The 25,773-nt window shown below is 39.8% G+C and overlaps 1 protein-coding gene and 1 long non-coding RNA gene across 3 annotated transcripts in view; both read left to right on the forward strand.

Moving 5' to 3' along the window:
• LOC309689602 overlaps positions 1-25,773 on the forward strand; it is a 395,670-nt gene that overhangs the window by 185,313 nt on the left and 184,584 nt on the right. The gene's annotated exons all lie outside the window — the stretch shown is intronic.
• fntb (farnesyltransferase, CAAX box, subunit beta) lies at positions 687-24,989 on the forward strand. Of its 2 annotated transcripts, none has more exons than XM_082506129.1 (12): positions 687-913; positions 2,664-2,728; positions 7,068-7,140; positions 9,261-9,352; positions 13,578-13,724; positions 14,528-14,611; positions 16,234-16,320; positions 16,445-16,574; positions 21,128-21,260; positions 21,779-21,890; positions 22,002-22,116; positions 24,540-24,989. In XM_082506129.1, the coding sequence occupies exons 1-12, from the start codon at positions 815-817 to the stop codon at positions 24,705-24,707; spliced, it is 1,305 nt and encodes a 434-aa protein (XP_082362255.1). In that variant the 5' UTR covers positions 687-814; the 3' UTR covers positions 24,708-24,989. The 2 variants fall into 2 exon arrangements, with proteins under 2 accessions (XP_082362255.1, XP_082362256.1); XM_082506130.1 differs by lacking the exon at positions 687-913 and adding an exon at positions 1,838-1,873.

The raw sequence follows: 25,773 nt of genomic DNA on the forward strand, positions 1-25,773 counted from the left end.
ACCATACAAGGGTTAAGTGGCAAACCGTCATACCTCCTTACATTTGTGCTGGAATGACTCTGTGACAGCAGAAATGTGCATAAACTACTTACGGTAGGACGTTTTGTCAGAACACCGGGCCTTAAAAATAGAGTTTAGTAAATGTGCAAAAGCTTAATTAAGCCTCTTAACATATGCACATAACATCAACAAACAAATGTGCAATTAATTATAGTCCTATTTTATTGTATATAGTCCCAGGAACAGCAAGATACTGCGCAGGACCCTCAACCTCCCAGGCGTCTGGTAGAGGACACGAGTTTGAACTATAGACCGCCCGCAGGGGCGAGAGAGGAATTTGTTATATGTAACCGTGAAACCCTTTCTTAAAGGTGGTCGATTTTTATCTTAAATAACTTTCAGTTTTAATTTGGAAGGCAAAACGGAACTATTTCCGGTATCCCCCCCGCCCCCCACCGGGTAGTTTACCAGCAGGAATATTACCTGCGGTTACATTGACTCTCAGAATGCCAGTTAATGAAATTAAATTAAAATGGTCACAATACACACGCTCATAAACACTTAAAATGTATGTTTACCACTTTTCCAAGCGGCACCGCTCGTTTCTTTACATTCTCGCGTTCAGTGAATAAAACGCCACTAAAGAAGTTTGTTCCTTTGGAGACACCGTAACAGTTATCCACGCAGTTTCCGCCCAACAGGAAGTGAGCGGAGTCCAGCGAAAGTGTGAGTGAACTGTCAAAACAAACCAATAGCGACAAAATTATATCTTCACTCAGAGCGTCCGCACATCTAAAGAGGTCCCTTCACCACCATGGACAACATGCCTAACCCTCTGTGGTGTTTCCGTGAGCAGCAATCGGCAGAAATGTTCTTGGATGACGGGGTAGAGACGGTGACTTCTGTGGAGCAGGTAAGCACACGAGCGTTAGCTTTTCTTTTTTTATAAGGCAGTGTGGCTAATGCTAACGTGCGGCTCTCCAGTCTGGGTGTAAAAAAGTGCACAGAAACTCAGCTGCCATACACACAATGCGTTATATTGCTAAAATGTCGGCACTTTGATTGAAAAAGTAATCAGAAACTTGTTTGCGGGCATTAGTTCGCCGTGCTTTATCCATTTAGCCCATGGATGGCTAGCTTTGTTCCTTAATGAGATTAAGTTTGAATGTAGCTAGCTGCTAGCCAACTAATTAAAATAGTTAAGCCTGGGCATGACATAAAGTCTAACTTTGTCTTTAGTTTCTTCCCAATTAAAACATGATAGCAGGAGAGGGCTTTTATTTTGAAAAAACCTTATAAGACGTCAATTTCTGACAGCGTCTGAACATCTCTGCATCCTGGGCACTGTTCTTGAAAGTTACTCCACTGCAATCATTTTAGATCAGATCCAGTAACAGTTATCACTTCAGTCAAGGCACAAGTTAGAACTGCATCAATAAAAAAGGAAACTAGGATTCAGACTGCCGTTTTTGCTCATTTCTAAAAAGTTCATCTGTCATTTTTTTCGGGGGGTGCAAACATTATTGTTATGTACGTTTTTGCTATTTTCAATCCAGAAGAGATCTTTCTCTCGAGTCTGTGTGGGAAGGTGCGACAGCTGCTGCAGCATGCACACACATCTTAATCCAGGGTGTCAAAATCACTGTTTGTCTCTTACAGTGGGTATGCACAATTCAGTGATTTATCAATATTTTAGTACCTGAATTTGTTCATACTTTAGGAAAACATTTAAAAGTGCCAAGTGAACAAATGAAGACCTGGCTGTCTTAGGAAATGAGGTGGAAATGAGAGCAGTGATGGCGGATCAGGCAGATGAAGAAGAGGAGGAGAAAGATGCAATGAGAAAAAGATAATGAAAAGATACAGGTTACAGGTACACTGTTAAATGGTCATATATAGTTTAAAAGAACTATTATGATAGTTATGTTAGAGTTATGATGTAACTTATAAGATGTACTATTTATGTTTCTGGTCTCTGCAAACATACATAAAACTCAATCAGGTGGAATGACAGTGTCCATCTAGGTGCCTTGTTGCTTTTGCTAATTTTGCTGATTTTTACCCCTTTTGATGACACCATACACTTAAAAAAAACAGTACAATCAGAAATGTATGCATATTGTAGCATATCCCCATAGCAGGAAGAGTAGTGACTATTGGTGATGTCACAAGAAATTTCACACATTGCAAAGCCCTCAAGAGGGTCAAATTGGACCCTTTGGCTGGCTTTTTTCACCCACTTGTCATATGTTTTACATCCCTGGTCTAAATTAAGCTATACATGAACAAATAATGTCAAAAGTTACCCATTTTATTATGATAGAAGTTTTAAATATTCCTGGCTGCTAACGTTGATAAAGTAGCTCACGCTCTTTCAGTCACTTTCCATAATATAGGTCATGTGTAAGGCACAAATACGAGGTTATATGTTTTGAATTGATTGAGTTGACAGTTTTGACCACAAAACACACATGAGCTGTTAATGTTCAGGGGTTTACACATCAATCGCACCTTTTCTGGATTTTGTGGCTGATGCTAGTCCAGATTTTTAAATAGGAAATAATCCTGTTTTCTGAAATGCCTAAAATATGTTTTTTTTCCCCTCAAAATAAGCTTCATAACAACCAATCACATGCTGCTTTTTTCCTCTTTTTTTTTTTTAGAAAAAGGTGGAGAAATCCATTCAAGAAGTCATGAGTGTTTACAAGCAAATACACAGCTTACCACAGTAAGTATCCGCAGTGTGTTGTAGAATACAATGGAGCAGAGTCTGTGAGCTTTTTCAGGCAGACAGCTCAGCCCACTACAGCCTGTGATGTGCCTCGTTCTCCACACTTCATATATCAAACACCACCTTCAGATTTGAATGTTTAATTAAACTGCAAATCCCCATCTCTCCCTCTGACATGTTAATGCTGATGCTGCCATGTGTTGCTGCCAACATTTTCAATCCCTAAACTGCACCAACATCTACCTGTAGGCTCCAGAATTTTAATCATCTCCCACTAATTTCTATGTTTATCCCGTTTGCGGGGAGTGATGAGCTCTCATTATAGAGATTTTGGATATCCGCTAAAGGAGGAGGGGGGTTGTTTCTCCTTTTGTCCAAGGGGAACAATTAACAATTTGAAGTCCTCCTTCACACTGCAGTACATTTTTAGAATCACACATTCCATCATACAAAATGAGGAAAGTAGATTACAGATGTAAGGATGTAGGTGATAAACACTGCCATCATTGATTGGCAATTTATTTGCCAATGGGCCGATAGCAGACAGTAAGGAAAACGTCGACCAATACCAATTTTCAGTGCATCCCAAAGTATTTTTCACTATATGTGGGATTGTGTCATTTATGGGTAATGTTGATGTTTGAAAAAGGAGACAGGATGGGTTCTTTGGAGTTCCTTGTCAGGTGACTCTTTTGAAGCAGAAAAGTAGAATTGCCTTGTCTCTTTATAAAAATCTCAAAATCTTACTTTGTTGTTTTGTTTTGTTTTTTTTAAAGACTCAGACCTGGTTTCCTACATTGTTAAAGTCATTACCTGAAACCAGGACACTAAATTGGCCTGGTTATGACAGAAAAGTGTGCATTTTCAGACTCTTGCTGACAAGTAGGCCAGACGTTGTGTAGCCATAGCAATAATAATTACGTATTCATCAGTCACTCATAAAGGTGACTACATGAACAGCCATTATGAGGCATTTACAGGAACACCATTATTGGCCGTAGATGTTATTATGTTTTTTGTTTTTTTTACCCACAAACACCTGCTGTTTGTTTGCTATTAGAGAAGGCTGCACTGTGATGCACGATGGCTGTTATCTTAGCGGCGAGTAGATCTGCCCACGTAGTTTGCTTCTGCTATCAGCTGCCGTCGCTTCTCAATGAGGTGACTCATCTCATTTCTATGACAACTGCTAGATGTGAATGTCAGCGGTACTGCAACCAATGGAGAAATGCATTTTAGTACTACTAAAGAATCCGTGATATTCATCAGCTGAGGTCCTGCTTTTAGTGGTGATAATTGTTTTTTCAGCCTTGGCCGGGACTTGACCTCAAACAGGTGGGAGGCAAGATTTAAAGTTTTTAGATACGCTTTTTAAAACATAGTTGCAAAGTGCTTTATAGGACATAATAAATGGATCATATGAAATATAAAAACAGTGAGTGATTTACAGGATGGGTAAAATGAAGTATTTAAGAATAAATAAAGGCGGAATGAGAACATTTTTATTATTAAAAATTACTTTCTGTAAGAATAAGTTTTGAGGAGGGATTTGAAAGTAGGGTCTTAACCCTCAGCGCCTCTGGTTAAGGGATCCACAGCTACAAGCTCTAACAGAAATGTCCTGATGGGGGTACGACAAAGCAAGTTTGGCAAGTTCTTTGAATTAGCTGGGTCGACAAAACCTATAATCAATGTCAGCAATCTGTAAAAATATCTTTTTGTTGTGCCTAGGGCTGCTCGATTATGGCAAAAATGATAATCACGATTATTTTCACTGAAATTGAGATCACGATTATTTGACGATATTTATTTAACCCTTTAAGACCTACTATAGAACCAAGTCCACCAGAGCTTATATTATTTTTTTTACATGCTGTAGTGCCATTTGTGGGAGCATTTCAAGTTGCTATACATCAATACAACTGTTATAGCCCATATTTTAATAATATGTATGCATTAAGTCCATAGTAATTACATAAATTGCAAAAAAGTGCAATAAACTACAAAAAAAATTGAAAATCGCTTTTGTTTTGTTTACATATATTTCTACTTGGAGAAATTTAAGAGGTTTATCCCTCAAAACTTTAAATACAATAAAGTTGCAAAAAATAGTTTCCCACCACAGGAAATTTATTTTGAGTGTCTTCATAGTTTTATTTTGGAGATACAGCAATTTTTATATACTGCAGGAAAAACAAAAAACAATCCTATGATGCAAATTTGCAAAGAAAACAGCAGGTGCATCATTTCACTGTGGGAAGTGTTACGAACAGCTGATGGATCGGCAAAGCGTGTTTCTGGAGTATTATGTTTTTGTTCCTGCAAGCGCTTTTTATGGAGTTTTTGCAAAGCTATATGTGGAACGAAACCGTGACGAGGACAAGCTGATGGCATAAGATGTAAGTACAACTCCTCCGGTTTCATATGCAAAACAAATTATTGCGCTAGCTTACACGGTTCAGGTTCTACAGGGATTTAAAAATAGTTACACAACACGGAGCATGCAGCTCTGACCGGCTTTAAAGGGTTAACAATGACTTTAAAAAATAATATAAAATAGTGTGCAACACCACTGAAGTTTTTTTTACCTCTCTTTTCAACCAACAGCAGTCACTCTCCTCTCCAAATAACTTCTGCTTAGCTTTCCGAGCTTCCCTCGGGTCCTCTTAATCAGCGGTCTCCAACCTTTTTTGCGCCACGGACGGTTTATGCCCGACAATATTTTCACGGACCGGCCTTTAAGGTGTCGCGGATAAATGAGGGAGGGGCTAATAATCGGCTCAGTCATTTTTAATGATCGTTGAAAGCCCAGATCGTAATCGTGATTAAAATTCGATTAATTGAGCAGCCCTAGTTGTGCCTTCATTTTTTGTTCGGCTGTTTGTTTTTCTTTCCTTCATTAGTTTATTTCTTTAGATAATTTGCCTGTAATATTTTTTCTTTCTTTATGTGCTTTCTTTCTCTTTTAGTTCTTCTATTCTTTCTATCTAGTCTTTCTCTCCTTCTTTTATTCACTGTTTTTTTTCCATAGCTTTTATTCTTTCATTAATTTCTTTTTCCTTCCGATCATTTGGTCATTCGTTTTCTTTTGCTCTATTTATTTATTTGTTTTGGTCATTCATTTATTTCTTTAATTTGTTCTTCCCCCCTATCTTTTTAGTTGTATTTTTGTTTGTACATTTTGTATTTTGTTTTCTTTCGTTCACTAATTTTTGGTTTCGTTGTGTACACTTGCGTGTAGCCTGTCGAGCTCTCAGCATTTAAAAGGGTGGGTTGAACATATATTTGTGTGGTGGACAGACGAGGTTTTAGATGTGGAGCTCTGCTTCTGTCATGTAGTGATCTGTGACTCATTCTGTGTTGGTAGAAAGCGCATATTATAACAGGTGTAGCGAACACTGTGTGGAAAGGTCAAGCAGAGAATCAGAGTGGGTGGGTATCAGTTGTCATTGATGCAGATATATAGTCAGACTTATGTTTATGAAGAGCTGCAGACTGAATTTTCCTTCAAACATTTAAAGATTAACTATGCGGCTCCTTAGTTTCTGTCATTCTGTTATAGTGTTTTAAGGCATTCTTTCATTCATATGTTTATTTTTATTAGTTTTTGCCTTAATTTCCTATATATTATATATATGTCTACCTCAATTTAATTTGATGTTTATTCGGGATAAGAATACGATATGGACCAGTATCACATACCACAGCATTAATGGGTGGTTTGTGGTGCTGCTCCCTAGATAGTTTTAAGAGTTTTATGCATAAAAATCTATCGACAACAAATTAAAAAAAACACAGTGCTGAAAAATATGATAGACATGATGACTTTCTTTTCTTTTTCTTTTTTTTTTAGTTTCGTTGAGAAATACTTTAAAACTTGAAAGGCTAAGCTGATGTTTTGGTTTGCCTGGCTTTGGTTTCTTTTTTCTTTTTGTTCTTAATGAGGACAGGCCTCAAAGCTCTCCTAATAGAAAGTGAATAAAAAATAAGGAAGGAAATAAACAGAAGTCGCTAATTAGACTGCTGAGGATCTGAATATCTGAAACAAGTGAATAAATAATGCAGAGTTTGATCACAAACCCTTGCGTAGACGATCATTTTATTTGTGTTTCTCAGATTTTGGGCTACCTGGTGAATAATTAATTTTTGACACATAAATCAGTTCTTCTTTTTTTAAAATTTAAACTTACAAATGTTAGAAAAACAAGTGAATTGTGTGTCTAAGTTTTGAAATTATGAGTACTGACACTTTTCTGATTTTGTTTTTATTTATTTAAAAAAAAAAAATTTCCAAGTTGTTTGACATTTAACTTTTTGTCCCTCGTTTGTTTTTCAGGCCAACGTTGTTGCGGGAACAACACTACCAGTATCTCAAGAAGGGCTTACGTCATTTATCAGATGCTTATGAGGTAAAGTAAATTACTAATAAATAAAGAAAACACACACAAATTATGTGTTGTAGATATGTAGATGTAGTTTTATTTTTTCTTATAAACCTGTATTTCAATCAAAGTAGGCGTTGTATTTACACTCATCAGCCACTTTATTAGTTGTACTCCTTTTGCCTTCAGAGCTGAGCTGTTCAGTGCTGGAAACATTGCTCAGACGTTTTAGTCCATATTATGATGATAGCATCACACAATTGCTGCAGTTTTGTCCATCACACATCCATGATGAGAATCTCCTGTTCCCCTACAGCGCAAAGGTGCTCTATTGGATTGAGATCTGATGACTGTGGAGGCCATTTCAGTACAATCAGCTCGTTTTCATGTTTAAGAAAGCAGTTTGAGATTGTTTGAAGTTTGTGATCTGGTAAATTATCATGCTGTAAGCAGCCAGCAAAAATGTTCAGTAAGTGTTTATGCTCAGGTGGTCTTGGAAGGAAAAGCCTCTGGACTTCTTTAAGTTTCTTGAAGACGTTTCACCTCTCATTTGAGAAGCTTCTTCAGTGCTCAGAGCAACTGGTGGAGAGACCCAGATTTTTAAGCCCTGTTGGGAGTGTCCCTAAGAGGGTCGTGGAACCCCCACTGATCCTCTGCCTAATCACACGAGCCATGGTGTGAAAACTGGTCTGGGTCACAATCAGCCAAGTTTTCGGGTGAACTCATTGTGAGACCTTGCCCCACCCTATTATGTGACTTACTGTGGTCAAATGGCCCAAAGTGTGAGTGGGCGTTAAGGCGCCTGGGAAGGGATCTTGACACTGGATTTTAGATGGCAGACAGTTGGTGTCGTAAGCCACAACTTCTGCTCAAAGATGGTCATTCACAGTGGACATAGATGGCCTGTTTCACTCCTCTTTCAAACCATCTGTCCTCTCTGTCCAAAATGTGAACAGGTGCTCAGGTGGTATTAATTGAATCCCAGTGTGCCTACGCCACCACTACCAGCCCAAAGTGTTGATGCAATGCAGGATGGAAATGTCTCAGCAGAAGTTGAGACTCATCAGGCAATGTTTTAGTAATCTTCTGTTGTCCAGTTTTGGCGAGCCTTTTGGCGAGTGAATTGGAGCCTCATTTTTGGCAACCACTGTGGTCTTCTCCTGCTGTAGCCCATCTACTTCAAGAACCAGCTTGTTGTGTATTCAGAGATGCACTTCTGCTTACCTGCTATCAGCTCGAAGTAGTCTGGCCATTCTCCTCTGACATCAACGAGGCATTTCCACACAGAGAACTAGTACCGAGTGGATGTTTTTTATTTTTGCGACCATTCCCGGTAAATTGTAGAGAAGATTGTGTGTGAAAATTCCAGTCGATCAGCAGTTTCTCAAATACTCAGATCAGCTGGTCTGGCACAACCATTCCACATTCATTGTTTGAATGATTAGCTATTTGCATTAGCTATTTTGCAAATAGCTTTGTGTAACTAACAAAGTGGCTGGTGAGTGTGTGCTTAATATCGTGTGCTGAACAGTAGGACACCAACTCTCACTGCCTCTGGAAAAATGCCGAATTGTTATCCTCTGCTTTAAATAGAAATGCTGCAATTTTCAATTGGCCAAAAAAATATAGTTGTCTGCTTCTGGCAAAGTCACTGCTTTTTTTAAAATCTTTTACTTTTTTAATGTGTGTGCTTTTTGTTACTCTAGCCAGAAGAGAGAAAAGCATTTGTGTTTCTCCTTTTCTTCAGCTCAGTACCTTCATTATTTCAGTGGCGTTTCCTTTGATCACACAAAAGCAGGCAGACAGCCAATTTGTGTAGTTAAGTGTACGCAGTGCTAAAGAGAACAAACTGAGTTTGAATTATATGTAATAAAATCAGCACAAAAAGCATCACACAACTAATATTTGCATCATAAATGGCAGACATAATCATAAAGTCCATTTACCAACTGCAGAAAATGAGTTTGTATGATGTTTCTGTGTGGCTCACTCCCATCATTTTCCTCCTCCTGCCCCTTGTGTGTCTGGCAGAGTTGTTTTTCTCTCATCTGTGCCTCTGACTGGCTGATCTCACAATCTCATTTATAGCTGTAATCGGTCATGTGATGCCCATTTGATTTTGCGTGTGTGTGTGTCTGTGCGAGTAGTGTCTGGATGCTAGCCGACCGTGGCTTTGCTTCTGGATTCTTCACAGTCTGGAGTTACTACAGGAGCCCATTCCTGCTGCCGTCGCCTCAGAGTGAGTCACACACGACAACAGAGTGGAGCCAAATAATACCCGTGCACTGCCAACAAATTTTGTTATTTATTGCTTTTTGCATAGTTCTCATAATTATTGCAGTAAAGCAGGTTTGTTGAAGATGCCACCCACCAATACCCCACCGCCCTTTATTTATAAATATCCATAAATAGTAAATGTAGAAATATGGTATAGTTGTGATATGCTAGCTTTACTTAACAGAGTTTTTTAGTGGATTTCATTTTCATTTATTTTTTTTAAAGATTTCTACACAACATCCTTGATGACTGCATTTTTTTTTTTTTGCTTTTCAGTTTTCTCTTTTGTATAGCAAAATCTAATATAACCACACACAACTTTCAGGTCCACCTCCTGGTAGCTAGGGAAGTGGTGTTTTTCTGTTATGGTTGATCATTGGTAGTTTGCAGACAGCTTGTAGACACATTACTGCCCCCTTCTGGTAGTAGTAGCAAACTCTTACGTTAAACTAGGCCCTAAAAAGGAGACGGTTTACAGTTTCGAGCAGGATAATCCTCCTTTCTGGCTCCAATAATGAACATAATGTAGTTTATCTTATTCCATATGATCTGAAATTACCGACCACCCTATAAGTACAGTGGTAAATGTCACAGAGTTAGGAACCTGAGGCTGTTTTCCCTCAGACTTCCTATAGAGGCCATTGAAAAAGAATGCAGGTTTAGGGCATCTGCTTCAGTTCTCAGACCCAGGGGCTATGCACGTTTGTATAATTGTACATATGAATAAACCCAAAATTTCAACATATTTTTCTAAAATGCTTCAGATGTGTTTAAACGTGTTATATTGCTTAAAACAAGTTAGAAGATCAGACTACATCTGTACAGAATACAGTTATACTAGCTCTTCCTATGTCTCAGGTTATACACAATAAAAAGAGATTATTAGCTCAATTAAAATGTCCTTTATACTTTATTCCTTACGCTACAGTCACACTGTGGCAAACAGCAGTTGGATACTGAGGCACAAACAAAATGAGTGTGAACTTGTGATTTTGTTGCCTTTGAAACGGTTGCTTTGAAAATGGGGACCAGGTCTGTGACCACTTGCGGTTATTTTTCTTCTTCAAAGCATCATCAAGATGGTGATGAAACAGCAATAAGATTGAGTTGGTCTGCTGTCAGTTTGTGATTGAAGTTGGCAGATACTTAAAATTCATTTGTAACTGTGACATATTGTAAACACTGCAATTCTGTTGCCATCTACCTACAGAAAAATTCATATTAACTACTTCTAGCTCAGCGGTCCCCAACCCCCGGGCCTCGGACCGGTACCGGTCCGTGAGTCGTTTGGTACGGGGCCGCGAGAGTTGAGGCTCAGGTGTGAAATGTATGGTTCAGGGTTTTTATCGGTATTTTGTTATCGTTTTTGTCGTTAACTCGGTTTTCCTGGGTCTTTTCACGTGTGTTATGAATAAATCTTCTTTTTTTCGGTACCGGTACTGGTTTTATTTTGTTGTATTTATCCGTGACGCCTTAAAGGCCGGTCCGTGAAAATACTGTCGGGCATAAACCGGTCCGTGGCGCAAAAAAGGTTGGGGACCGCTGGTCTAGCTGGAACCTCATAGATCTGGACCCAAAATTTCCCCCCAAAATAGTGATGTAGTTCCTGCAAGATGGCAGTTTAAGTGCTCAGCAACCTTATTTTTATATAACCAGAATGCAACCAGTTGGCAGCCAGTTCAGTCGAATCCCCGATTGCAAAGAGCCATGTCCATGTCACACATGGGATACACTCCTTGGTGCAGACTGACTCTGACTGACTGCAGCGTGTCAGGAATCTGACTGTTATGAATTGAAAGGGATCAAGTGCCAGCAGTGCGAGTCAGACTGCAATTGTCTGTAGACAGGTTTCTCCCACCGGGCGACCTATTCAAGAGCCTCGTGATCACAAGTGGCCCACCACAGGTTCAGGGTGTTGGACGCAGACATTATACTACATTACATGTACCAATGTTACTGTAAACTCCTCCTATCCTCTGGCTCCCTTCCTAAAACACAAGTCACCATTTTATAAAACAGAACCAGAAGTGGTAAGAGATGAAAGATGTTGATTAAATTACCATATAATGACCTTTTTTTTTTTTTTTTCCTGTCCAGCTGCAGCATTGGCCTGGGCTTTGCTGTTAAATCATCCCTTGTCCTTGTTTCCATAGCCAACTTCAAGAAGTTTAATTTATTCTCTGTAATAGAAAACTCGCAGTAATAAAAAGTTGGGGTGTTGATGTTTGAAGCAGTGAAATGAAGGTTTTTCCAAGAGTTATTATGCCTGATATGTGTGATTAAAAGTGATGACAACATTGTGCATGACTGGCAGGTGTACTTATAAGTACTTTTTTTTTTATGCTGACACGGCTTCAAACACTGTTGCTCTCACTGCCACCAAAATGTCATTTGATTAAATTACTGCCAGTCAAAGTAGCACTCTGCAAACCACGTAGCGAGTCGCCGTTCCAGGCTGCCAGCCCACGCTCTCATTATAACCGTGAGGCGTGCCAGCACACCGGCTGGCACTGCCCGGGCACCAACGTGATGGCTTTGTGCTCACACACACAAAAACACTGGCCCTGTTCAACGATCTATAACAATGCAACCTACAAGAGATTGCTTTCTCTGGTTTATGAAGTGTACACTGTTCTCAGGTCAGTGTTGGCACCAGACCGGTTGGCCAAAATTAAAGTGGGCTTCCCTTCCAACTCACTTGGCTCAAAGCACTCTTACAGTTTTATTATTTTTCTCCATGGCAGAGGATGAAGAGGACATTTGTGAGCGAAGCAGCGTGGTGCATGGAGGCTGGAAAGAAAGGGACCTGTGGTAGAGTTGGTCTATGCAGTATGACACGTCAGCTAAAGTGAAATAGCCCAGTGGAGCGTGTTTTATAGCCTTCCAACTTTCTGCCGGTCTGAGATAGAAAATAGGAGCTGTGATTATTTAGTAAATGGAAACTGTGTAGCGTGCAGAAAAAGTGGTTTGTTCAAGTCAGGTGAAATAATTAGCGTCAAACTTTTAAACAGAAAGAAAAGCTGCTATACGTACATACTTATACAGACTGGAATCTGTATTGTACAGGATTACTTGACCCTCAGATGACCAAGTGGAGTAATTTATGACGTATTTTTGTGCTTATCAGCCTCATACCACATCCTTTATCTATGAAAGATATTCTAAAAATGTGCTAATGCAAGTAATCATGGTCATTTCTATGCAAAAGCAACGTGATCGTCACCTTCATATCATTTTGATTGTCACATTGGGTATTCGATATCTGCAGCTGCTAACAGACCTTTCTACTGAAGGTTCTACTGTTAGCCTTGGTTTACGGCAAAACATTGCAATGCAGTGATTAGAAGCAGAAAACTGCAATAAGATTGAAGACTATAATGTTTAAAAAATACACTATCCATGCCACAGTAATGGGCCACTTACTGTTTTTTAAAAAAAGCTATAAAGCATGTAGGAGAACTACACTGACAAATCACTGGTAGTAAATGTTTTTGTGATTAAAGATGTGTAACTGCAACATACGACATGGCTGTGATCCCCATTTCTTGACACCTCCTTGAATATTTGGTTCTAAAAATAGTATTTAGATATCAGCATTATTTTTATTTATTTATTTATTTTTAGAAATCGTGTCAATATCTTGTGTAACTCAAGGAAGTGAGCATCAAAACTCATTATCTGTGCAAACATACATTTCTGCAGATTGCCTAAACGTGCCAAAAATTGCGAACCCTTTGGGTGTTGACACAGATCTGAGGTAAATGGTAACTGTAACTTGCCGTCTTAATCAAACGAATAAATAAATAAATTATGTGTTTTACAAAAAAGCTGAAAAAAATAGTAAAACAGTGAATTTGAAAGTTGATTAAAAACAGTAATTATATTTTAGCATTATTGCTGCTGGATTAGCCTTTACAAACATTAATATGATTTTTGGCAATTACTGTTAATTTAGGGCAGTTGTGGGGTAAACCTTTGGGTGGTGGGCTAGTACATTTGTTCAAACTATCAATACAATTAATGAGTGTTTTATTGCTGCCATGCAATTTCAGCAATCCTGCATGTAAGAAAGAGTATGCTGGTGTTTGTAGTACATTCATGCAGTACCATTTGGCTGCTCTTTGTGGTTGTCAGTTTGTATATTAAATAAATAATGATATTATAACCTCTGTATCTTTGCTCTCCAGTGTGTGTCAGTTTCTGGCACGCTGTCAAAGCCCAACAGGGGGTTTTGCCGGGGGACCGGGGCAACACGCCCACCTTGCACCCACCTACGCTGCCGTCAACGCCCTCTGCATCATCGGCACAGATGAGGCCTATAATGTTATAGACAGGTATGATCACACAGTGTGCTGCTAGGGTGGTAAAATGACAACATGACAAACACAAAACAGCTTCCGTTAAAGCAGCTCAGTTTGTTTGAAATTAATATGTCAGACAACCCCTAATTTATGTGATGATATTTATTGGATTTCTTTTAGACTTGCATAGTTTATTACAGTGCTCTTATTGTATCTTGGATATTTATTTGTATTTTATAGGCTATTTAATATTGTGTCCACATGCCTGTGGGCTTTAGATTGGAATTAGCTTGCAGTTATCCTATGAGATGAATCTTTTTGTGCAGTTTGTTCTCTGACAAATAAAGATGAAACTAAACTGTGGCTGTGTAATTGAAATTCATAATTTACGCCTTTAAATTTGTTTGTGTAACTGAATTTCCCTCCTATGCTATAACCACTATAACACATTTTCTTACAGTTGGAGGGGGTTGTCGCAGCTACGGATCATGTTAATGTTATTTAACCAGCAGCTCATTATAAGACCATTTCGAAACACTGTTTACATGAGTTGTTTTTCTCCTAATTGACTCTGCGTGATGGAGAAAAGGTGACGCTTTGCGTGTTTACAGTCGAGCAGCGATTCCCGTTTCTTCGCAGCGACGCAGATTTAGACAGCGGGTGTTGACTTTGCATTAGTGCTTTATTAAATTTGCAGCAGCTACTCTTCCACCCCCTGCCCTCTCTCTCCTCTGTTTATTCTTCACTCCATCTACAGCGCCTCCTCCTCTTTACACCATGAACTCATCCTTGTTTCTAATCAACCCTTCTCCCCCTTCTGTTTTGACTTCCTCCAGGGAGAAGCTGCTAGATTTCTTGTGGTCAGTGAAGCAGCCAGATGGCTCCTTTGTGATGCACGTCGGTGGAGAGGTGGATGTCAGGTGAGGCCCCAGAAGATAAATTCTGATTCCTCTATCCTTGTGTTTTTCTGTAGGTTTTTATTTTTTAGAATTTGCTTTTCATCACATAAGAAAATTTATATCGTTAACTACATCTTTGATGACTGCTTGGACACCAAACATCTTTGGTGTCCATACTGTGTTGATCACAGTAAAGGGGTCATTTTTGAAGGCTAATTTCCCCTTAAGCACACTCTGCTTTGTATTTATATTCTCCTGTGTTTTCTTTTAGTGTTGATAACAGGGGAAATAATGAGAAATGCCCACATCTCTTTTACATAATAGTGGATTTATCTCATTTCGGATGTGTGTGTGTGCTTTTTCCTCTTTGAGGCTGTTATGTGGGGCTTTTTGTTATGTTTTTGTTTTGTTCTTTGAGGTTCAGTTTCCTTTGAACAAAGAACTTCAGAAGGTACATTTTCATTCTCAGAGGAGCCTGATATCTGTTTCCAACCAATTAGCATCGAGGTGCCGTTATGTATTACTAAAACTGTCTTTCTCTTAGGCAGGTTTTGCTATTCAGTTTTTGATAAACCATTTTTTGTCACATTTTTCTAAACTGTCAACAAAGTTATCCTTATTTTGAAAGTTTTTTTTAGGGGTTGTAATTACAGGATTTTCTGATTTGATGTTAGTGTAAGTGTGGTGATATACAGTGTTATGCAAAGATTTAGTTGTCTTATTCGTGTTTTCACTGTTTTTGCTAGAAGTCTGATATAGCTTAGCTTTAAAAAAAAACACACATTCAATTTAATTACCACGAACAAGTCTGGCTGCTGTCACTGTTCACGAGCAGCACTAAATGTATTTTCCAGATGAAAGTACTCCAACAAAAAGTGGCTTATACATTCTAGGGGAACTTTTTATTAGGTACAGCTTGCCAGTTCCAGGTTGGATCCTGTTTTGCCTTTTTTGTTTCATAGATTCAACAAGATGCTGGAAACCTTTTCCATAGATTCTGGTCCATATTAACGTGATAACATCACATAGTTGCTCCAGATTTGTTTTGTTTCGACATCTTAACAGGAAAAAAAAGTAACTTGTCTTTCTACAAACCTGGTTTAAGGTTTTTCCCAGCACACATAAGCACATCGGTTCAACTTTTATATCATATTTGAAAGAAATTGAAATCAAATAAACCCCAATTATTAAAACAGTCTTTCTTTCTAGTTATTTAGTTAACATAGTTTTGTGAACCCACATGAACTATAGCCAAGGTGTTCATCATAAAGATAGAAGATTATTTATATAACACTTTTTGAGTTTTTGGACGATCTCTGCAACCAAATAAGGAGTTTTATGCACGTCTGATACCTGAGCTTTTCAAGTGATTTATTGACAATATCAAAGATTTAAAAAACACCTTTCTTGAATTCTAGTTTAGTTATGATTCCTTGCAGTCTCAACATTGCAGGGAAACAAAATATGTAACAGTCAAAATGACTGTGACTGAACAGCAGGGGAACATAAATGGCAAACTGGATGTTTGTTTGGTCTGCTGGCAGCCTAAAACACAGTATGATGATGTTTAGCGAGAGCTTCCTGCTCCCTCTCAACTTTATCGTGATCTTTATCAGCCTGATTTGTTTTTTCTGCTTTTTTAGGAGTGCATACTGTGCAGCTTCGGTAGCATCGCTCACAAACATCCTCACACCTAAACTGTTTGAAAACACAACCAACTGGATTCTCAGGTACAACAACCGACCACAGCACTCTGAGTAAATTATTAAAGAGCATTTTTGTCCTGCTTTTTTTTACATAATCCAGTGTATGGGTTTTTTTTGTTTTTTAACTACATGGTTTTCTGATTTCTAGCTGTCAGAACTGGGAGGGTGGTTTAAGTGGAGTACCGGGTTTGGAGGCACACGGCGGTTACACGTTCTGTGGTACAGCCGCCCTTGTCATCCTGGGCAAAGAACACATGCTGGATCTGAAAGCCTTGCTGGTGAGCACATCCTCCCTCCCCGCCTTTTCCTCTCTATTGTAACCTCAAATGCTCAGTCTGTGTCCCAACAGCAGAAAAAGATGCTATCATTGTCAGTCACAACAGGGGCTTTGTGCTAAAGTTTTATCGCTTTCAAAGTTGGGTGCTCAGTTCTGTGACGAAGCAAGTACAAAATGTCATTAAAAATCAAATACAATGTTGCAACTCACAACAAAATTTCATCTTCTGAAAAATGTGGAGAAATCTCTCTATGTCAGTCTTTCCTTCTCCTATTCGACAAACATTAATCTGATCCACTTATTGTTAAGCTTTTCTCATACTTACTATCTTTGTGATGATATTTACTGACTTTAATGCATCCACAGGCCTCTAATTCCCAAGTTAATCATTCACAAAAAGTGCCAAACGTCAGGTGCTGGTTTAGCTCAGTAGTTGAGCAGGCAAGCAGATAATGCAAGACCAAATGCAGCAGGCTGGGTTTGACTCTTTTGTTGGGCATCTTTCCTGTCTGCTCTTTACTGAAAACTATCTAATAAAGGTGAGAAAAACCCAAAATTAGTCACTCAGGAACTGTCCTTGCATACATCTTTACACTACATGTTACTTTTATTGTGCACAATCGCACGTCGCAGTAATGCAAACTTCATCATGAAGTACTAAAAGGAAATAAGTATTCAGTGACTTCAAGCAACAAAATAACCACAGATTACATGAAGTGAGCGGGTCCCAAGTTAAAGAGTGAATGTTACTGCTGTTTGCTAAAAGAGGAGGCCTGAATTTATTGATGTCACCTAGGCAGAGCAGCCTAGAAATGTTTAGCTTTTAAAAAATTCCTTATTCTGATAGTTTGATTATGTTTGGTTTCTGTGATAAATTACTCATAATTTGTTTGAAGCAGTTTCCAGGAAAACTGCAACCTGCTCTTTCTTCACAGACTCGTTTAAACTGGCACAATTACACAAACGCATTCGCCGAGTCCTTGTAGCTGTCCTCTTTACACAGGAGTAACTTAATAATGACCTGCATGTGAGCTGTTTAGGAGACATCTGTAAACTGGAGCTATGAAAAACACGGGTTACACTCTTCCTGAATCTACTAAAACTGCCGATGTTCCTTTTATGACTTCTTTACGTTGTTTAGCTGCACCATAATGTGCTTCCGTGTATTCAATCACTCTTTCTGTACTGTGGAATAAACATCTGTGCATGTAGTTACTCTCGGAGCACTCTGGAGGTTTACATTAGTTTTTGTTTTGCAACTGTTGGGATGCTTTGTTTCTCCCCTCAGGGAAATCTCATTTCCCTTCTTCCTTAGTAGTAAAAGGTTAGGAGCAGCTGCCCTTTAGCTTTGATGCAGGTCGAGCTTTTGAGTCATGCTCAGGGAAGCTGCAGTGGGGCAGATGCTCGCTGACACAAAGCTTGAGGTCATCCTGAGAAGATAAAATGATAAGGCTGTAACCAGAAGGCCAGTCTGCAGCAGTTTTTTATATTTTATTGAGCTCATAAAACACTTGATGTCATCATCCCTTAGCTTTTATTCAAATACTGTGTGATCACATTTGCATGTAACTGTGAAGTAAACCTGTTTCCACACCTGCGTGCACTAAAGTCCCTCTACCTTTAAACAACGTTAGTTATTTTCACCCAACACCCAGCTCAAGTGGCAGGTCAACAGAGCGCGCTCTCTAAGGTGTTGTGTGTCACTGTCCGTCCCTCAGAGACGCCCGGCATATGGCTCTGACTGAAGGCGGCGGGTTAGCAAAGGTTGTAAGTTGAAACCAGGTGGAGAATATCAAAAGCAGCGAGACTCGCTCGCTGCACAACTCGAGTCATAACCTAAAAATTGTATGTGAGAGAATGCATAAATCATTAACGCTGAGATACATAGATAATTCACAATGAACAACTTTCATATTTACGTGGTGTCATTGTTTATTTTCACGGGGATCTATTAATGATCTTGTGATGATCATAGTCCAGATTCTCATTAGGAATTCATTAAATCCGTGAACAACCAGGCAAATATACTCATTTTACCGCAAGCCGCGTTGTTTCTTTGCCTTGCATTTTTCTTTCTTTGGTAAAGGCGGCCACATGATTAAGACATTTAAAACCTTTTGAAGGTGCACTAATTAAAATTTGCCTCTGTGGCACGCAAACACCCATTAGTTCCCTCATCCAAATTTGGATGACTACATATGTGGCCAGTCTCTAACCTTTAAAAGAGAGAGGTGGGGAGCTTGTTCATTCAGGTGACTCTCCTCCAGTATCTCTTGGGTGACTCTGAGGTGAGGTGTTCCAACATGTCCTAAGGGGGGGGGGGGGGGCAGAGCAGACCCAGGACATGCTGGGGAGATTACATCTCTCAGCTGGAATGCCTTGGTGTCCATGCAGAAGAACTGGTGGAGTGGGTTGACTTTGTTTAGGCTGCTCCCCCAATAACCTAGCCATTGATCAGCAGCTTTTGTGTTACATGGCCTGGGTATTTTCACATTATTAACTCTTTCGCCCACGGACACTCACTAGGACTAACCCTTGTTTCTCTTTTCTTAACTGAGCAGCTTCTATTATATTTCAGGGCTGCTACCAGAACAAAATGACAGTTTTTTTTGTGTGTGTGCACCAAGTTGAGAGCAAATTTGGTCCAAAGAGCACTTCAAATAAAAATGTGTTGCAGTTTAGTTTCATCTGGTGTAGAAACATGTAGAGGTACAAATGGAGGCTGGAAATGTTACAGGCGTCACTGCTTCTGTTACCTCTTGAAGGCTCTGGCTGCTGGGCTGGGTACAGGACACACTCACTCTGTGAGCTTTGTAAGCACCTGCAAAGCCAGCGTGCTAACACAAAGTTCAATTTTGCGTTAGCTAGAGTGGATCGTTTTCTGGCCTGGGTGTACTTTGTGCTTCACTGTTACGTTCTTGTCCTTTTGTGCAATAAAAATGACAGTTATGTAATCTCCACTCCTCAAAAAAGTGCAGGCTGCTCAACTATTATTTTCTGCTCCATCAACATGAACGCCAGCTGCTTGTAGCACAAGTGCACAGAAAAGGGGACACATCATGATGTTCTTTTTCTTAGTCTGCTCTTGCTGGTTATTAAAGAACACAAATGATATTCCTACAAATTCCTTAACTTATGCAATGCACATCATAAATCAAATACATTGTGATAATTTGATGCTCTATGTAAACAGCAGAATTTTCAGAGCCATTTTAACGCTCTCCACCACTGCAGCAAATCAAAGTTCAATATATATATTTTTTTTATCTCAGCGCCCAGATGCAGTGAAATTAAAGCTAAAGCAGTAGCATGTTTGAAGCATCTATGGTACCCTGTGACTTAATGAGGAATTATGTGAAAAATAAATAACAGAAAATATGAATTGAAGGAAATTTGCACAAAACACACATACTCACTATCAAATTTAGGTGGATACTCCAACGTTAATTTACTGATCACCGGTGCACATATCACTGTCTGTGTTGTGAGATAAAATGCAATAATTTTCCATACAGCTTAATAAAGTTTAATATGAGACATTAAATAATTTCAAATACTTCTTTCCCACGTTTGCTTCGTAGCAACTGATGTGCAGTAGTTTAATACACATATTGATTAACCCCCCCCCACCCCTTCTTCCAGAGTGGAGCTGGTATTAACTCCAATATCCCATAATTATTCAGTCCTATTGGACTGGATTGTACCAGTTGGCAATTTCCATGGCAGCAGTTTTCTAAATCGTTCCTATTCTGAAAAATATCAGGTCCCGTCTGGTCCGCTCCTGCCTCCTGTCTCGTCTTACCCTGTGAGGTTTTCAGCTGTTGGTATACATGCGATTCCACTCAGAGCTAAAGGGAAACAAACACATGCAGTACATTCAAATTCAAATTCAAATTTTATTTGTCACACACACACAACCATACACAGTATGACATGGGGGTGAAATGCTTGTAGCTGTACAATGCCCGACCATTAAATGACAGAAGAAAAGTTTTACAATATTTACAATTTACAGTTTACTACAGAATTTACAAATTAACTTAGGAATTTACAGTAAAGAATGTGCAAATAGCAGAAGAGATTATAAAGATTATAGGAATTATAGGATTATAGGAAATGTGTGGTGGTGCGTGTGGTGACGTGTGTGAGAGTCCAGTCCTACACCTGGTTCAGGCCCCGAATAGCCTGGGGGAAGAAGCTCCTCCTCATTCTCTCTGTTTTGGCCTTAAGGGAGCGGAAGCGCTTCCCAGACCTCAACAGTGAGAAGAGTCCATTGTTGGGATGGGAGAGGTCCATCATAATCTTCCTAGCTTTGGACTTGCACTGCTTGGTGTAGATGGACAGCAGGTCAGGGAGCTCTGATTGATGCGTTCGGCTGAGCGCACCACCCTTTGCAGATCTCGTCTGTCCTGCTTGGTGCTGTTCCCAAACCAGGTGCAGATGTTTGCCGTCAGGACGCTCTCGATGGTGCAGGAGTAGAAGTTCTTGAGTTCTACATGCTTTGTTTGTTAATTCAGCGTATTTAAATGTGTGTTTGTCACCTTTCCTCCTCAGCGTTGGGTGGTCAGCAGGCAGATGCGATTTGAAGGAGGTTTCCAAGGCCGCTGCAATAAACTAGTGGACGGCTGCTACTCTTTCTGGCAAGCTGGACTCCTGCCTTTACTCCACAGAGCCTTATACAAAGAAGGTGCCTTTACATTTTGACCCTAAACTCTTAAAACAGTTCGAAATGGAAAGGTCTCATCACCGTAGCATCAAGCGGCACAAGGAAAACCAATTTAGCAAAGCGTGATTTTTGGTCAGAATTATTTGAAATGATAATATCAGCAAGTCTCCACTGACTTCAGCTGATCTGAATGAATGTCAGTGCAACAAAGATAGAATATTTTTCCAGTTTTAGTCGTTTTTCACCCAAAACTCTTTGAATAGTGAGTGATAGATTTATCAGTGTCAAAATCTTGAGGTTTGTCGTGAAGCAGTCCTTCGTTCTAAAATGTAAATCAGAAAATTAGAGAATATGTGGTTAGGAGGTCATTTTTCTTTAGATTTTGACTATAATTTGTATTGTTATTCTGTGGGGGGTTTTAAAATGTTAAAACTGGAAATAGCCAGGTGTTCACATTTTCTGTGGGATCATCCTGGTTTTTTTTTGTTGGGTTTTTTTTTTTTTTTCCCCTCTTGTGACTGACCTGTGTGTTTGCTCAGGAGAGTCAGAGCTGAGTCAGCAGCGGTGGATGTTTGAGCAGCAGGCCTTGCAGGAGTACATCCTCCTGTGCTGTCAAAACCCAACAGGAGGCCTTCTGGATAAGCCTGGCAAGTCAGTACCACACCATCTGAGCACACACACACACACTACATATTTGTACAGCTTTACTCATGCGTAGCGTTTTTACATCACTGCCCTGTTTTATTGTCTTGGTATGTCCAGGTCCAGAGATTTTTACCACACGTGTTACTGCCTCAGCGGCCTCTCCATAGCACAGCACTTTGGGAACATGGACAACCATTATGAGGTGATCCTCGGCAAGGAGGAGAATAGATTGGTGAGAATGAAAGATATACATTATATGAAACTTTGACAAATGTTGGGTGTAATAAATATTTTACATAGAGGACATGTTACTTGTTGGGGAGTGGAGTCAGAAGCTGGTCTTTACATTCAGTTAAAACATGTCATCCTAAATGAGCTGTTCTACAGTTCTAACTCTACCTTCCTGTTTCGCTCAGAGTTAGATTAGATAATCAGTGCACACTGAATAACTCTGTGAGGTCTCAGTCATCATTAGTGGAGACCCTGAAGGGGATGGTTGAGAAACACACGGATGTACGTTGCTCTTGCTAAGAGCTTTGCATCCATCGTTATTTGGCGGTCATCCTAGACCTAGAACAAGAATTACCCGAATGTCATCCCTTCCCCTGTTCCTGGACTTGTAAGCACCGACCGCATATATGAGAGCAGGTAAACGTATAGCAAATCAGTCTGCAAGAGTGGGAGCTATACTCTTGGATACTGTCCAGGACTGGAAGATGCAGGCTGACTTGGATCAGAAGCTCAGTTTTCCACCAGAGATCCCAGCACCTGCTCGTAGGCCGGGCCAAATCTCGTGGAACAAACGGTACCATTAAAGAATGCGGTGGGTGAAGCGCACGAACAGAAAAAGCTGAAATAGAATGAAATAGCAGCTGAAGCTGAAGAGAGCAACGAATGTACAAGCTGCTCCCTTTAGAGTTGGGATGCAGGGCATTTGTAGTGACATCAACAACAAGGCTCCCAAAGAGCACAGAGGTTTGAGAACAGGCTTTCTGATAAGTCATCAATTCACTGTCAGTTTGGAAAACGGACTCAAGTGGGACCGCAGGATGTCCAGCATAAGTGGTAAAAGCAGAGCAGCCATGAGAAACCGCATGTGGAGCTAGTGCATAATAATGCCTCAGCAGATGAGTCCATGCGATCATAATAAACCGCTGGGGTCGCAGGCGTCTGCACAAACCCTCCTGGTCACCGTTTGATCTCAAGTTTTCTGTCATTCAGACTGTAGCAGACCCACTGACAGGACACTGTGGAACATGTTTGACAGAAACACATATTAAAGCATTCACAGGTTTTACAGAAAAGGTGCTTTTCCAAAGGCTGTTATGTTAGGGCGGAGTCCTCACCGAGTTACACTAATTAACTCCTGAGCAGTTTAAAGAGATTAACATTACTGTTAATTGTTTCAAGTCTGAAATGGTAGCTAACGACATATGTAGATTTTTGATGGCATTATTCATTCCTAAAGGTCTGTGTCAGTCTCGGCTGAAAACTCTGCATTAAATCAGGTGGTTTCATTTAAAATAAAACAATGTTTTAGGACCTTTTTGCATCAAAAACTGAAATACCAACAATAGAGCTCAAATATTATGTATGTATACAGGTTTTTATATCATGTCACGCAGTTGCAAACACAAGCGGCTCTTCATGAGTAGATGAGAACTAACTGTGCACAGTGACACGGCTGCTTGCTCATACGGGAAACTGCTTAAGAAGGTTGGCAATTTTTATTTTTATTTTTTATAACCAGGACATGATTTCTGCACTACATTTTATATGTATTTTATTTTTGTTTTTTCTTTCTTTTTGGGCAGTTTTTGGTTTATAATCCCATTATTTTCAAGAGAAGTTGCACATTTTTCTGCAGCCAGTATCTCTAAAACTGGGAAACTTAAATATTCTTGCTTTAGCTATTGAAGCTAACAGTATAATTGTCTCTTTAAGGGTAACTGCTGCTTCTTTTTTTCTTGTTTTTTTGCACCCTTTCATTTCATCACCATGCAGTAAATAATTAAAGTACTGGTTTTCTTTTATCAGCCATGGTTTAATCTGCACGCACCTGCATAAAGAGTCAAAAACGCCTCAAAGGTGTTCCCGTGCTGACTATTGAGTGCAGTGCAGTCAGGTTTAATATGAGCGAGCTATAAAATGAGAAGCTCTGAAAGATGCTCTACAATAAGTGGGGTTTATAAAAAAGAAAAAAAAATTGAAGCTACTGAAATGACACGTGTGGTTGCACGTAAAGGCCGCGGCAGTTGGTTTTGGTTTTGTTTTCCTGTTTGCTGTTGCATTACTGGCACTGACAGCTGTTTACAGCAAGTCTTCCCCTTGCACATGCATATGCATATCGGCTCGTAGGTTAAAACAGCAGCCAGGTTCAAACTGTATCCCTAAAGTGCCTGAGCTATGGTGTTTTCAGCTCAAAGTGTAGTGGGTTTCTTTGTGGTGTGCAATTCTCAGATAAATCAATAAAACAGTCTCGGTGGATGGTGGCAGCTTCCTGTGATGAAAATGTTAAAACTGCATCATAATAGTGAAACTGCAGTTCCACCCACATCAGTGCTGCAGCTAATGGGATATAATAAGAAAAAGAATACATACTGCGACAAACGAAATATCTCGCAAATCTTTTGTTTTCTTCTTCTGACCAATTAGGCACCAACTCATCCAGTTTACAACATCTGTCCAGAGAAGGTGGCTCAGGCCCTGCAGCACTTTCTCCGGATGCCCGTTCCCGAGGTCAGCAGGCAGCCGGGAGGCTCCGGTGAAGACAGACCGTCAGATGCTGCTGCTGCCTCCTCATCAGCTGACCTTCAGTCCTAGTTGGTCCTCAGCAGTAACGTCACTGTGCGTTTTTAAAAAAAACAAAATAACAAAAATCAGCCAACTCTGGGGATCGCCCCTGAGCCGGGAAGCTGTTGTCAGGTATTTTGTGGACAAGCGGGATAGTTGACCCTCGCTGCAGACCAGTGCTGAATTTTGCCCCAAATAAAGGTCAACGGTTTTGCAAGGGCAGCCTCACATTCAGTTGAATATGTTTTATTTTTATTTTTTTTGCTTGCATTGTCTGTTTTCATTCTCTGAAATAAAGGTGGAACTTTATAAGGTTTCAGTAGGTTAATAAAACTTGTTAGAGCTTTTCTCATGATGGTGTTAGGGTGCTGAGGGGGTCGGTCAGGTGTTTTTTCTGAGTTTGTATGTTATACACGTATTATATTCACTGGCCAGTTCATTAGGTACACCAGTTCCACTGCTTTTGTAAAGCAACCAACAATAGGGCAGCAACTTGGTGTATTTACACACACAGGCATGGTCAAAACAACCTCCTGAAATTCAAACTGTGCTTTTTTTTTTATGCCACATACTATTCTGTCTATCCCTTTGTGACCACACTTGTATGGTGTATCTACTGTGTCACACATCCGAAATCATCCCGAACTGGTTTCGTGAATGTAACGGGTTCACTGTACTCAAATGGCGTCCGCAGAGCTCAATCCAGCAGAGCACCTTCGGGATGTGTTTGAACAAGCGATTTGCATCGTAGATGTGCGGCCAACCAATGTGCAGCACCTGTTTGATGCTATCATGTCAATATGGGCAAGAGTCACATGTTAGATGTTTCCACCAACTTGTTAGAGGAGGATCTAACTTGGTACTAGTGTACTTAACAAAGTGGCTGGCGAGTGTATAATCGCACTCTGTGTAATTTCCCTTTAACTTGAAGCTCAGCAAAACAGGATTAAAATTAAATTAAAAGGTAGCAAACTGTGTCGAGTCCATGATTACAGGACAAATGGGGACAAAGTACTAAGACAGCTACTTAACTCTTTCCCCCATAAAGATCACATTTTATGACCTCCTTTGTACCCTTAATGATGACTTGACACCT

Source organism: Aulonocara stuartgranti (assembly GCF_965226115.1).
Source record: "Aulonocara stuartgranti genome assembly, chromosome: 15".
Classification (NCBI taxonomy): domain Eukaryota; kingdom Metazoa; phylum Chordata; class Actinopteri; order Cichliformes; family Cichlidae; genus Aulonocara; species Aulonocara stuartgranti.